This window comes from Elephas maximus, chromosome 3, assembly GCF_024166365.1.
Source record: "Elephas maximus indicus isolate mEleMax1 chromosome 3, mEleMax1 primary haplotype, whole genome shotgun sequence".
In the NCBI taxonomy this organism is placed as follows: Eukaryota; Metazoa; Chordata; class Mammalia; order Proboscidea; family Elephantidae; genus Elephas; species Elephas maximus.
In genome coordinates, this window is record NC_064821.1 from 150,753,297 (window position 1) to 150,768,831 (window position 15,535).

General features: G+C 42.0%; 1 protein-coding gene across 1 annotated transcript; it reads right to left on the reverse strand.

The window, feature by feature from the left end:
* Positions 1-1,002: 1,002 nt before the first annotated feature.
* Positions 1,003-1,431, reverse strand: LOC126071746 (thioredoxin-like protein 4A). Its single transcript, XM_049875983.1, has one exon. The coding sequence runs from the start codon at positions 1,429-1,431 to the stop codon at positions 1,003-1,005; it is 429 nt and encodes a 142-aa protein (XP_049731940.1).
* Positions 1,432-15,535: the final 14,104 nt, after the last annotated feature.

Sequence of the window (15,535 nt, forward strand, 5' to 3'; positions counted from 1 at the left end):
CTCCAGGGACAGGTCCATCCTGATAACATGTCCAAAGGAGGTGAGGCGAAGTCTTGCCATCCTTGCTTCTGAGGAGCACTGTGGCTGTACTTCTTCCAAGACAGATTTATTCTTTCTTCTGGCAGTCCATGGTATATTCCATATTCTTCGCCAACACCACAATTCAAAGGCGTCAATTTATCTTCAGTCTTCCTTATTCATAGTACAGCTTTCACATGCATATGATGCTTGGGTCAGGTGCCCCTTAGTCTTCAAGATGACATCTTTGCCTTTTATCACTTAAAAGAGGTCTTTTGGAGCAGATTTTTCCCAATTTGATAAATTGAGTGTTTACAATCTAGTCAGGTAGAATACAGAACAACAAGAGAAAGTCGAGCTCACTCCAGTCCCAGGGCATTAGGACTAGATTCTTTTCCCCCTTCCAGAAAGGCTCTTTTTGTTCATTTGTATCTCTGCTTAAATGTTGTTTCCTCAAAAGAACTCTTTGCTGACAGCTTGATATAAAGTATTCACGCAATTATTCTGTTGAAGCCTATTCTAATTCTCTGTAATATTCTTGTTTATGAGTTTTATTATTGGCCGTGTCCCCTCACTGGAATAGGGGAAACAACACACTGAGTACACTTGGTAGCACGTGGAACAGTGACTAGCACATAATGGGAGCTCCATAAATGTTTATTGAATAAATGAGTGATAGGAATCCAAATAGGTATTTTTTTTTTTTTTTTAAAGTTTTATTGGGAAACAAATTCACAAATACGCTGAATCGCCAGGTTTGGAATAGGCCTCAGATGATAACTCTGAGGTGGCCACGTTTATCATTGGGAATCAAGGCAAACCCAAGGTCGATAGGCATCACTGTGTGGCGTGTTCTGGCACTGAGTTTTGTCCAGTGGTCACAAAGGAGCAGGCACCTGCCTGGAGAATTCCTTCTGTGGACCTGGCAAAGCCTCAGGGCGGTGTGTCGGAGGAGAGCTGAGGACACAAGGCCACGTGGAGGAGTCAGTATCTGTGCTTGGTGCAGTAGTCCTTCGGAGACACGACGAGCCCCCGGCCCTTGCGCGCCCCTCGGTAGACCGTCTCCACGATGTCGATCATCTCCTGTTTGTCGTCGATGGCCCAGGTGATCTTGTTGTTGTCGCCAGTGCCCAGATCGATCTGGATGTGTTTGTTCCTGTAGAAGAACATGACGGTGCAGGGATCGTAAAGCTCATACATTTGGTTGAAGCAAGGCACCTCGGTGATATCGACCAGATAGATCACGGCAAATCTCTGGACCTTCTCGGCGATTCTATAGAGAACCTCGTCCATTCTCATGCAGGTGGGATCCCAGTCGTGTCCAAAGCGAATGACGACGACGCGGTTGTCCTCGGAAAGGATGGCCTGGTCCACCTGCCAGCCGTTCTCTAGATGCGGAAGCGTGTAGGACATCTCGAGGGCCCCAGCGACAACCTCCGACTAAGGAGAACCACAGCTGACACGGAGATCTTGCAGAGGCGACGTGGCCGGCCCCCGGGCTGCAGCTGAGGCTGACGGGTGGAAGGCGAGCTCGGCTGGAGGCTGAGACCGTGGCAGGCTGCCTCGGGGCTGTGGAGGTGGACCGGTCCCCAGATCCGCGGGCAGGGAGGCAAGGCCGGTCGCTGGCTCAAGCACCCAGAACCGGAGGTCAGAGGATGCAGAGACGAGCGGGACGCCGGGTCCAGAGCGAGAGACTGACCGCCTTGTGGGAACGTCCATTTATACCCCGGGGGGGGGGGTGGGGAGGCAGGCTGCGCCCCCAAGGAAGCTCCCATTTCCACTGCTGGGCGCCTCAGAGCAGATCTCATCAGGGCGGTGACTGCCTTATCTCGGATCTCCTTCCGGAGGGGATCCATCACCTCCTATCAGATCTCATCACCACCCAGGTGGTTGCTTAATGCTGGGCATCAAGGCCCAGAGCCAAGTTGACACATAGCATTAACCGTCAGGGCGTCTTGGATGCAGCTTCAGCTCTAGAGGTGGAAGAAAGCAAGAGCTCTCTGGGAAAAGAAATGGGAATTCTCAGGGTTGAGCATCCTTGGCTGCCTGACCTTGTTCCTTGGTACCCTGAGATGCGGTCATTTCAGACCTGAGTTATCAAGAACTGAGAAGCTCATGTAGGCATCGTTCGGATGTCTCAGTTTCATACTGAAAGAAAAGAAGAAAGTATCTAGGCTGAATCAGGTCCCCTGTTGCCTTCCAGTCCATTCTGACTCATAGTGATCCTATGGGACAGAGTAGAAGTGTCCCATAGTGTTTCCAAGGAGGGGCTTGTGGATTTGGACTGCTCTGACGTTTTGGTCAGCGGCCTAGCTCTTTACCACTGGGCTATCAGTGCTGGGATCAGCCATTAGTGAGATGCAAATCAAAACCACAGTGAGGTACCATGTCGCTCCCATTAGAATGACAGTGATAAAAACAAACAAACAGAAAAACCCCAAAATACTAGGTGTTATTCGTGTTGTGGAGACATAGGAACCCTCATTCATTGCTGCTGGGTTTGTAAATTGGTATAAGTGATGTGGAAAACTTTTTGACAGTTCCTCAAAAAGTTGAACATCAAAAAAAAAAACAAAAAAACAGTTGAACATCAAAGTACCCCATGACCCAGGAATTCCGCTCAGTTATATACACAAAAGACCTGAAAGCAGGTGCATGAACAGACATATGTATACCACTGTTCATTGCAGCACTATTCAGAAGAGTCAAAAGATGGAAACAACAAAATGTCCATTTGGAGAAACAAAATGTGGCACATACATACAATGGACTATCACTCAGCCATAAAGAGGAATGAAGCCCTAATGCAAAGCACAACATTGATGAACCTAGAAAACATTATGCTGAGCCAAATAAGTCAGACACAAAAATACATATACTGTACAATATCATTTATGTGTAAGCAAATACATAGAAACCATAAGTAATTAGTTGTTACCAGGGGTGGGAGGAAGAAGAAAAGAGAGGTTTTTGCTTAGAATGCATTGAATGTACATTAATGGTGGTGGGATAATTTCGAAAAAGATAGTGAGAATGTTATGCAACTGGAAGAATGTAATTGATGTCGCTGAAATGTACATGTAGAAACTGATGAAATGTTGTATTATCACTATAAAAAAAGGTAATTAAGATTCTAGACATAGGGAGAGAGATGAGAGTGTGGCTACCTATTGATCTTACTCAACAGCTTTAGTATCTGTATAAATCATTTAATTCATTCTTGAGGCAAAAGCATTGTCACCTGCCCAATACCTAGCCAAAAACTCCTGTTGTAAGTGATCTCTCAGGATTTAATAATAAAGATACCTTATATTAGGTGGAGTCCCTGGGTGGTACAAACACATTTGTCTGCTAACAGGATGGTTGGTGGTTCCAGTCTACCCAGAGGCGCCTCTGGTCAAAGGGCACCTCTGGTAAAAAGCCATCTCTGGTACAAAGGCCCAATGAAACTCTATGGAGCACAGTTCTACTTTGACACACGGTTGCCATAAGTTGGACTTGATATCAACTGGTTTTCTTATATTGCAGTGAAATCTATGAAAGCCAGAAGCTGTGTAAGGCCTAAACCTGTCAGAGAAGAAAAACTCAAATATTTTCTACTAATAGAGAGCAATAGAAAAGTAAGGCTGCACCCTGTCAAAGGTGGAAAACTTGTGAGACCTGGATAAACAAAATAGTCCTGTCGAGTTCTGGCTCTCACAGGTTTCATTTTATTTGTAGTATTGCCTCCTATGACTCCCATAACAGGAAGTAGTAATAAGTCAATAACAATAACAAGCTAAAATGTATTCAGTGATTTTTATTTATCAGACTATTTTACATGTATTGACTCATTTTTATTTCTACTTTGATTCACACTTCCCAGTCTATGTATCAGCAACTCCTCTTGGTTCCTTCTTTAAAATACATACCAAAGTGCAACCAGAATGCTCCTTAGAGGCAAGGATGGCGAGACTGCGTCTTACACACTTTGGACATGTTGTCAGGAGGGATCAGTCCCTGGAGAAGGACATCATGCTTGGACATCAGGGTCAGCAGAAAAGAGGAAGACCCTCAACGAGATGGATTGACACAATGAGCTCAAGCATAACGATTGTAAAGATGGCGCAGGACCGGGCAGTGTTCCGTTCTGTAGTGCATAGAGTCGCTCGCTATGAGTCGGAACTGACTCAGCAGCACCGAACAACAACAACACTGATGCTAATCGGACCTCATATCCTTCACAAACACCAATCACCTTCCACCACCTTTCTGTCTCAACTGAACAACTTCGACAGCCTCCAAGCTGGCCTCCCTGCCACTGCCCTTGTCCCTCAGCAGTCTGTTCTCAACAGAGCAGCCAGAGTGAGCTTGTTAAAATGTAAATTATATCATTTCGCTAATCTGCTCTAAACCTCCTGATGGTTCCCCTTCTAGCTCAGAATCAATTGCTTACAAGAAACTATAAGGATCTATATGGTCTGCCCCCACTTCCCTGACAGCCTCCAAAGACATCCTATCTCTCTAACCTCATCGTTTAGCCTCCTCGCCCTCTATTACTCACCTTCAGCTGCACTGGCTTTCTTATTGTTTTTAGATGATCCCCTATGCAAACTCCTGCCTCAGGGCCTTTGCACAGGCTGTTCTTTTTCTTTGTTTTCTGCCAGGGGTGCTTTTCCTCCAGTTTAGCCACATAACTCTCTCCGTCCAGACTTTGCGGAAATACCACCTTCTCAGTGAAGCCTTTCCGGACCAAGTAAAAATTAAACCCACTTTCTTATCACTCTTTATTTTTTTCTGTAGCACTTATTGTTATCTAGCATATTGCATTGTTTTATTGTTTGTCTCTCCACACTGGGATGTGGGCTTCCCGAGGGCCAGGCTTGTGTCTGTTATGTTCTCTGCTTTATCCCCTTTGCCTAGACTCAGGCTTAAATTTAAGAAGCACTAAGTAACTATTTTTGTTGAATAAATCAAGGATGGAATCAATGATTTCCTCATAATAACCCTTTGAAATAAGGATTATTCCAATTTTACAGCTTAATAAACTGAGATTTAGGGAGGCTGAGAATCAACCAACATTATTTTAATTACCTTTATACTCAATGCAAATTCCTGCAATTGCATTTAGTGAGGTATAATTCACATACCATACAAATCACCCATTTAAAATACACAATTTAGTTATTTAAAGCATATTTATAGTTGTGTGGCTATCACCGCAATCTAGTTTTAGAATATTTTTATTGCCCCCAAAAGAAATATTGTACCCATTAGCAGTCACTCCCCATTCCTCTCACCACCCTACCCTCAGCCTTAAGCAACCCCTAATCTACTTTCTGTCTTTATGAGTTTGCCTATTTTGAACATTTCATATAAATGGGAATAATACAATATGTGCTCTTTTGTGACTGGCTTCTTCCCTTTAGCATCGTGTCTTCCAATGTTATTCATGTTGAAATATCAGTCCTTCATTTCTTTCCATGACCAAATAATACTCCATTGTATGGATACACCACATTTTATCTATCTATTCATCACCACTTCCAATACAATATTGAATAGAAATGATAAGAGTGGATATCCTTGTCTATTCCTGATCTTAATGGGAAGGCTTTCGTCCTTTCACCTATAAGTATGATGTTAGCTGTTGTTTTGTCATACCCGTCCTTTTTTAGGTTGAGGTAGTTACCTTTTATTCCTAGACTGGTAAACGTCTTTATCATGAAAGGATGTTGGATTTTGTCAACAACATTTTCTGTGTCTATTGAGATGACCATACAGTTTTTGTCCTTTCTTTTATTGATACAGTATATTACATTAATTGATTATCTGATATTAAACCAAGCTTAAATTCCTGGGATAAATTCCAAATGGTCATGGTGTATAATTCTTTTTATATTTTGGTGAATTTGGTTTGCTAGTATTTTATAGAGGATTTTTACATATATATTCATAAGAGATATTAGTCTGTAGTTTTCTTTTCTCATTTTATCTTTGTCTGGCTTTGCTATCAGAGAAATACTGACCTCACAGAATGAGTTTAAAAGAGTTCCTTTCTCTCCTATTTTTGGAAGAGTTTGTGAAAGATGAGTATTTATTATTCTTTAAATATTTGGTATAATTCACCAGTAAAACCATCTGGGCATGAGCATTTCTTTGAGAGAAGTTTTTTTTAAATTACCAATTTAATTTCTTGTTATATAGGTCTCTTCAGGTTTCTGTTCCTTCTTGAGTCAGTTTCCATAGTTTGTGTCTTTCTAGAAATTTCCCTGTTTTATCTAAGTTGTCTAATTTGATGGCACTTAGTTGTTCACAGTATTTCCTTATATTTCTTTTTATTTTTGTAAAATTGTTAGTGATTCCCCTCTTTCATTCTTGCTTTTTTTTTTTTAAATCTTTATTGTGCTTTAAGTGAGAGTTTACAGATCAAATCAACCTCATACAAAAATTTATATACACCTTGTTGTATGCTCCTAGCTGCTCTTCCCGGAATAAGACAGCACACTCCTTCCCTCCACTCTCTATTTTCGTGTCCATTCGGCCAGCTTCTGACCCCCTCTGCCCTCTCACCTCCCCTCCAGACGGGAACTGCCCACATAGTCTCATGTGTCTACTTGATCCAAGAAGCCCAGTCCTCACCAGTATCATTTTCTATCCCATAGTCTAGTCCAATCCAGTCCAAAGAGTTGGCTTTGGGAATGCTTCCTGTCTTCGGCTAACAGAAAGTCTGGGGACCATGACCTCCAGGGCCCTTCTAGTCTCAGTCAGACCATTAAGTCTGGTCTTTTTATGAGAATTTAGGGTCTGCATCCCACTGCTTTCCTGCTCCCTCAGGGGTTCTCAGTTGTGCTCTCATTTTTGCTTTTAGCTGCAATTGCATTTTAATACAAAGATAGTGTGTGACTATGGAGTCTTGAGGCACTTTCATTCAGTGAGCACATGTGGAAATTAGTAAGATTTCGAAGAGAATAATGCAAACTATAAAACCAGTAAGATCACCTGCCCTAATGAAGTTTTGTTACAGCAGTGCTGGCCTCAGCCTCTAGGAATTGTCTCACAGACTTGAAAAGTTAGATCATCTGAGTTTTGGGATTGCCACTAGGAGTTTCATAGGATTATCAAAAAAGGCATGAGTCAGCACATGGAGCATTTGGGATTTCTCTGATAACAGATGGAAACTTTTTATGCGCAGGAGTAATTTGCTAAGGAGTTAGAGCTATTACGAAAATAATCACCCTTATTCATTTCCATGATAAAATTATAAAGGACAGAGTTCACTTACTCCTTATTGCTTTCTTGAATTGTTTTCAAAAAGAAAGTTTAGAAGAAGACAGGGAAAAAACATAAAACTTCCCAATTCACACAAACCATGTGGCACAAGCAAATTTTTTAGTTATTAAACATTTAGCTGTGCAATTAATAAGCCACTATTTGGGAATGAGCCAGAACATTTAGGAAAATAGTAATCTAAATCGAAGGATTATTACAGATTTGGGGATAGACTAGTGCATTCAGACTGTAACCAGTTGAGGTTAAATGTATTTCCCATTTTTCTTATAACTGCACAAATTAAAATTATCTTTTTCTTTCTTAATATGGGAAAATTAGGTCCTACATCAGACAGGCCGTGCTGAGCCCTACCACAATACAAAAAATCAAATGTTAGCCCCACAAGGGCAGGAATTTTGGTTGTCTTATTTCATAGATTTGTCCCAAGCATAGTGCTTTGAACAACGTGGACTCCAATGAATAGTTATTTGAATAAGTATATGATTAATAGTAGTTGACTGTCATTAAAAATCTAGTGTAAATAATACTGAAAACCTCCTTTTTGTTGAAGAGGTATCAGAGTTCAAAGACAAAATACTCTCTCTCCCAGCAACTTCCAAAACGCAGCAATGAAACTCTGCTAAAGAATTAGGCCCCTGAGTGATGAAGCACCCCAATTTGAGGTTCCAAAAACTCATCCTGTAGGAAATATCAAAGTCTTAAAACAATCACATTTAAAAACACTGTTTTTGTAAGGATTTTCTTTGATTTAAATGTTGTTTCTCTTGGAAAGGGCTCATTGTTTTTCTAAGCAAGTTAGGTCATTTAACTGGGCATACTGGGCAAAACAAAAATTAAGCAAGAGATTTTAAAAACAGAAACTATGGTTACTCTTTTTGCATGTGTCTTGACTGAGTTTCTGATGTCTTACATTACATTTTACCAATAAACTTTTTTTAATGCAAAAATAGATTGAAAATAGAATTCGATATCAAAAATTTTAATTAGACTATTTAATCATACCTTCCTCATGGGTTTATTATGCGGAGTAAATGCTCTGATAAGTAAAACATACAAGATAATCAATTAGTGTAGCAAGTTTTATTAGTCCACCAAGGCAGATCCTGTCCTTATTTAGAATTTTCATGTTCATCATGGATTTCTTAAAATTAAATTTGATTTTATAAAACTTTACATTATTTTTTATTTTGGGGACCTCATACCACCAAGAAAGTAGTGCCAGGTGCACAGCGTGTGCTTTAGACCCAGGGTTCCTGTTCTGAGAAGCTCCTAGACCAGGGAAAGATTGATGACAAGGACCTTCCCCAGGACCAACAGAAAGAGAAAGCCTTTCCCTAGACCTGGCACCCTGAAGTTGGACTTCTAGCCTCCTAAACTGTGAGAGAATAAATTTCTTTTTGTTAAAGCCATCCACCTGTGGTATTTTTGTTAGAGCAGCACTAGATAAGTGGGGTGTTGCTCTAACAGATATCTAAAATGTGGAAGCAGTTTTGAAACTGTGAGTGGGTAGAGGCTGGAAGAGTTTTAAAGTACCTAATAGTAAAAGCCTAAATTGCCTTAAAGAGACTGTTGGTAGAATTATGGATGTCAAAGACAGCTCTGGTGAGGACTCAGAAGAAAGTGAGGAAAGCTGTTACACTGGAGATGGCACAGACGGAGAGAAGCAGCAGAAAATGGCAGCAGAACCAGGAGACCAGCACCAAACAGCGTTGATCTATGGAGCAAGAGAGCTGAGTGCCTTTGGCAGGAGGCTTCCTGGGGAAGTTAGGTGCCTCTGAGCACTTATCAGTGGAGCTAGGCTTGCTGACCCACAGAGCAGGAAAGCTAAGTGCCTTCCAGCTGAAGTTTACTGGCGGTGTGGGGTGCCTCCAGGCATTTATCGGTGAAGCTACAGAGCTTTGGAACACTTGTCCCAGCAGAGCAGAAGTGGGTAGTGAGGCCCAAAGGGCTGAGAGGTCAAGGGATCAGGAAGCAGAAGCTGAAGAGACAAGGAACACAGGAAGCAGAGTTGCCTCAATCTCAAAGGGTAGGGCCATGACCTCTGGGGTCTCAAAGCCTGGAGTCACCACTCCGATGGACTAGGAGAATGAGGCCACCCAAAGCTGAAGGAGCAGAGTTGCCTTTCCAATGGGCCTGGAAGGTGGAGCTGAAGCCTAGGGCAGAGAGGCCTCCACCCAGTATCTGGAGAGTGTGACCAACACCCAGAGTCTGGAGGGTACGGTCATTGCCTAAATGGTCTCAGAGAACAGAGGATTATTTTCAAGCCTTGAGAGCTAATGTAATATGTTCTGCTGACTTGCTTGGCACTTGTTATCCCTTCTTTCCCTCCAATTTCTCCCATTTGTAATGCAAATGTCTAGCTTGTGCCTGTTTCACCATTGTACTTTGGAATCAGATAACTTCTATTCTAGATTTCACAGAGGAAAAAGAATTTTTGGATTCTGGACTTGGATTTAAGACTTTTGCTATGATATTATGGGATGAATGTGTTTTACGTGTGGCAAGGACATGAGTTTTTGGGGACCAAAGAGTGGAATGTTATGGATTGAATTACATCCCCCCAAATGTGTATCAACTTGGCTAGGCCTAGTATTACATTATTGCCCACCATTTTATCATCTGATGTGATTTTCCTATGTGTTGTAAATCCTACCTCTATGATGTTAATAAGGCAGGATTAGAGACAGTTATGTTAATAAGGCAGGACTCAATCTACAAGTTTAGATTGTGTCTTGAGTCAATCTCTTTTCAGATATAAAAGAGAGAAGCAAGCAGAAAGGCACAGGGACCTCATACCACCAAGAAAACAGTGCTAGGAGCAGAGCACATCCTTTGGGCCCGGGGTCCCTGTGCTGAGAAGCTCCTAGACCAGAAGATTGATAACAAGGACATTCCCCAGAACTGACAGAGAAAGCCTTCCCCTAGAGCTGGCATCCTCAATTTGGACTTCTATCCTTCTAAATTGAGAGAATAAATTTCTCTTTGTTAAGGCCAAAAAACAAACAAAAATTCTTTAAATTGTTTATTTTGATTGATAAGTGTCTTAGGCTGGGTTATCTAGAGAAGCAAAACCAGTAAAGTGTATAAATATATATAGAGAGAGAGATTTAAATAAAGGAAATGGCTCATGCAGTTGTAGAGGCTGGAAAGTCTCAAGTCCGTGGGTCAGACTGGAGGCGTTTCCTGATTCACAGATTGCAGAGACCAATGAATTCCAAGATCCACAGGCAAGACAGCAAGTAAGCAGCTAGCTCAAGTCCCAAGAACCGGAGGTCAAATGAACTGGAGCCAGCTGCAGGATTCAGGTTGAGCAAAAGCCCACAAGCCTTGCCAGAAAATCCACCTATATTGGATCCAGGCCGTACCCCCAAGGAAGCTCTCTTTCAACTGATTGCCTACTCACAGCACATCCCATCATGGAGGTGATCACATTATATCAGATCTCATCATGGAGGTGATTATATCATTATGTGACTGCCAAACTGCATCATAACTGCCAAACCACTGACAATCATGGCCCAGCCTAGTTGACATACAACCTTAATGATCTCACTAAGTGTTTTGGCTCCCCCTTAAATTTTATGCTTGAGGCAAGTGTGTCTTTTTTCTTGCCCTAATCCTAGCTCTGGTGGGTGTCTTCGTGATCCAGGGTGCTTTAATCAGGTTTTATAGTGTATGCCATGCCTGACTCCCCTTATAAAGAAAACTTTCCCACTCTTGCCCTTATGGAGAAACAGTGCCATAAGAGTTATTTTGTGTCAATGACCACAATTCTCCCAGATCACTCTTGATTGGACTGGGTTGGTCACCTGACTCAAGGACATTCGATCCATGAAGTCCAGTGACCATTTTTATGTCCTGGCTTGAAATGATGAGATATGCTGGTCAGATTCCTTTCTCTGATGACCTTAAAATCTGGAAATTCAAGAGAAGTATTTAGGAGTGAGGAGTCCCCAAGTGGTGCAAATGGTTAATGCACTTAGCTGCTAACCAAAGGTTATAGGTTTGAGTCCACCCAGAGGTTGCTTAGAAGAAAGGCCTGGTGACCTACTTCTGAAAAATCAGCTGCTGAAAAATTTATGGAGCTCAATTCTGCTCTGACACACATGGGATGACCTTGAGTCAGAACTGACTCCACAGCACCTGGTTTATTGATATTTAGACGTGAAATGAAATTATTTTGGAGATTTGCTTTAACACACTAAAAAAAGAAGTGGAGAGATAGATGGAAATTTAGCAAAATGGTGATAATTGTTGCAACTAGAGGAGGGTTATTTGGGATGTCATTATTCTATTCTCTACTTTTATGTGCTGAAAAAGTTTATAATTAAAAAGCTTACTTTTTGATTGCATATATTATAAAATGAAGTCAAAAAACAGTGAAGACAAAGCCAAACATCTGTATCAAGAGTTTTTATTAGAGGGATTGCAACCGATGTCACAAAACATTATGTGTATAAATTTTTGAATAAGAAACTGATTTGAGCTGTAAACTTTCACCTACAGCACAATAAAATAAAATAAAGAGTTGCTGTTGGACAGGGTACTTGGTGGCCAGGATAGGTTACAAGCATTCGAAAGCCATGAGGGATTGAAAGTATGGGTAAACAGAGAAAGCTTGCCAGTTTAGGGAGGGGAATGGAGTGGTCATTCAGAGAGAGGCAGGTGGTGGGAGAGAGTGGCCTCTGCTCCTGACAGATTTCTATTTCCTCATTCTTGTTTCATGGGGCCCAGCTGTATATGATTCCTATGCTTGAATTCCTACGCCATTCTTGATTCTTTTTCATGTCTATCCTTAAAGATTAATTCTCCTTTTCTTGAGCTAACTTGAGTCAAGTCTCTGTTCCTCCACATCAAAATATCTATTGCCATTGAATCGATTCCAACTCATAGTGACCCTGTAGGACTGAATAGAGCCTCCTCATAGAATTTCCTAGGCTGTTTTTTTAATCTTTACAGAAGCAGACTGCCACATCTTTATTCTGAGGAGTGACTGGTGGGCTCGAACCGCTGACCTTTGGTTACCTGCTTAACTGCTCACCACCAGCCCTTCTCCACATAATCAAAATAAACCAAAGTCATTGCCATCAAGTCGATTCCAACTCATAGCGAAGCTGTAGAACAGAGAAGAACTACGCCATAGGGCTTCCAGGGAGCAGCTGGTGGATTTGAACTGCTGACCTTTTGGTTAGCAGCTGTATCTCTTAACCACTGTGCCACGAGGGCTCCATAATCAAAATAGGCCTCCTCAAAACAAATGATTAGTTTTATCTGTTACGGTCAGAATCTGCCAATGTAGAATGGCCCCAGCTATCTTGAGGTCAGATGGTGCTCAGCCTCATATGGAGAAGGGTTATGAGAGACTCCTGAGAGGGTGAGAGCAGGGAGCCAGAATGCCAACTGATCAAAGCTAATTCTATTTGCCCTCCTGGTACAAATGCATTAGAAGAGAATTAAAAGCAATATTGCCAGGAGGTCTTGACAGTGAACAAGCAGAACTAATAGGCAATTTTCATGGAAGTTTCCTGGGGACTAAGAAGTAAATCTAAGAAGTGAATATGGTCACCAAACTGTCAAATTGACCTACAGGCTCTGTGTGCTAGGTCAGCCTTCTTGCCTGAGGGGTCTCACACTTTGGGTGCTACAAATGCAAGGCAATCTCCCATTTGGAGAAGGATGAAAGGCTTGGAGGAATACCCTTTTGCCCTTCAGTTTACTGCAAAGAATAAAGGGTTTCTAGGCAGGACGAAAGAACTAATCCAGGAAAGAAGCCAAGAAGAAAAGGATTACAAAGGGAGTGTCAAGAAACTAGCCATTGGAGGAAGTTAGCTTGGAGGTGAAATAGCAGACAGAACCCAGTGCCCTTAGTAAGACAATCCTCTGAGGAACAAATCTGTATCATCTGAATACACCAGTGGTGCCAAAAGGAGAGGGGCCAAATCTGCAGAGTTGGTGTGAGAGATCTTGCTAAAGCTTTTTTTTTTTTTTTTGCTGTCAAGTTGATTCTGACTCATAGCGACCCTATAGGACAGAGTAGAATTGACCCCTAGGGCTTCCAAACAGCGGCTGGTGGATTTGAACTGCCAACATTTTGGTTAGCAGCTGAGCTTTTAACTACTGTGTGAAGTTGTGTACCTATTCCAGGGAAATTTGAATTGGGAAAGAAAATATATCTGCCCTTAGGTGAGGAGGGGTGATGCCCACTTTGCTACTTTTTAGGAAAGTGAGGTGGAGCCATGTACTTCCTTGGTGAAGAAAGGTCATGTGCCAATAAAACAAGGAAGAAATATGACTTCAGCAAGGCATTAGACAGGCTATGGCATAACATGAAAGGTAGGGAACTATCACTTCAACAAAAAGATTCTCAGCTGGCCTTACAACCTTGTCTATAGAGCATAGATAAATCCATACTGCTAAGCTGCAAGGAGGTCTGTCTTGGGCAAACAAGCTTTGTCTTTGAACCTGTTACCAAGGACTTTGCTGACGTGCCTTTTCTGTCTTTGTTCATTTGCAAACGTCACAAATAATTGGATGAAAAAATCAAATTTCAGAGAAAAATGGGTAAGCTAGAATGAGGGGATAAAGTAAAATACATAAATCAATCTAACTCCTGGGTAAATGGTCTACACCCTCTGCTGTTAAATGAAAGATTTGGTCATTCGACAAAAATATATACAAGTGTCTATAAACACGTGGAATCTCTGGGTGGTGCTTAACTGCTGACTGAAAGGTTGGAAGTTTGAACTCACCCAGAGGTGCTCGGACGAAAGGCTTGGTGATCTACCTTCAAAAAATCATCTACTGAAAGACCTAGGAGCAGTTCTGTTCTGACACACACGAAGTTGGAATGAGTCAGAATCGACTTGACAGCAACTGGTTTTATAAATGCATAGACCCTCTCTGGAGGGGTACACAAGGAACCGGTGACAGCGACGGCTTCTGGGGTGAAGAGCTAGGTAGTTAAGGAATAAAAGAAGGAGAAAGGGTTACTTTTCATGCAATACTTTTTTATTCTTTTTTTAAAATCATGTGAATGGGTTACTTTTCCAAAAAATTAAAAACCAACAAGTGTTAATGCAGGAGTGACACACACTCAGAGGAAGAATGTCAGGCTAAAGGTCAGAATGAGGGGATTTCAGCAGAGACGATCAGATAGAACCTGATCACTTAGAATAATTGTATCAGCTGAGGTTTGGTCAGAGAAGCAGGACCACTACGATATATTAAAATAAGGGATTTGCTGTGGGGATTTGACCTTACACAATTGTAACCAGTAACCACTGAGTTACCGAGTCATGTGACCCCATGTGTATCAGAGTAGATTTGTGCTCCACAGGGTTTTCAGGGGCTGATTTTTCAGAAGTAGATCTCTAGGCCTCTCTTCTGAGGCGCCTCTGAGTGAACTTCATCTGCCAACCTTTTGGTTAGTAGCCAAGCCCTTAACTATTTGCACCACCTAGGGATGCTACACAATTGTAGGAGTTAGACAAAAAATCTCTGTAAGGCTATTATTCCTATGTCTGATGCTGGAGCTTGAAGTCCACAGGGTGACAGACAGGAAGGGAAGATGGATGTAAAGCAGAGGAGAGCAAGGACAAGCTGGAACCCAGGGGCACAAGTTATAAACCCACGAGGTCAGACTAGCACCTGTGTCAGTTCTCACTGCCTTCAACTTTGATGATGTGGGTGTCCTGAAGGAGAAACTGGTGCCCCTTGTCACAGAGGTAAATTCACACCTGGTCCAAGAGTCAGAGAAGCCGAAGGAGGATCCTGAGCAAGTGGGAGCAGTTGCCATCCCGGCTGCTGTCCTATACCTGTGAGGTGAGACAGCAGACAAGTAACATTTGTGAGCTACAAAGGCAGCTGGTGACCATGCCTTGATATCCAAGTATAAAAAACAATGTGATTGCTGCTTCCCTTCCTCTGAATCTTGTGCAGCTCTGTCTCTTGTGGCCTACCCTAACCAGAAATTTTTAAAAAAACAATCCAAACCCGTTGCCTTCAAGTTGATTCCGACTCATAGTTATCCTACAGGATAGAGTAGATTGCCCTATAGGGTGTCCAAGGATCAGCTGGTAGATTTGAATTGCTGACCTTTTGGTTAGCAGCTGAGCTCTTTAACCACTGCACTACCAGGGCTCCATAACCAGAAATATACAGACATGGAATTCTGGGAAACAAGTTGACACATTACGAAGTCACAACAGTAAGAATAATAATCGTTCAGAGCCGGTGGGATCGCAAA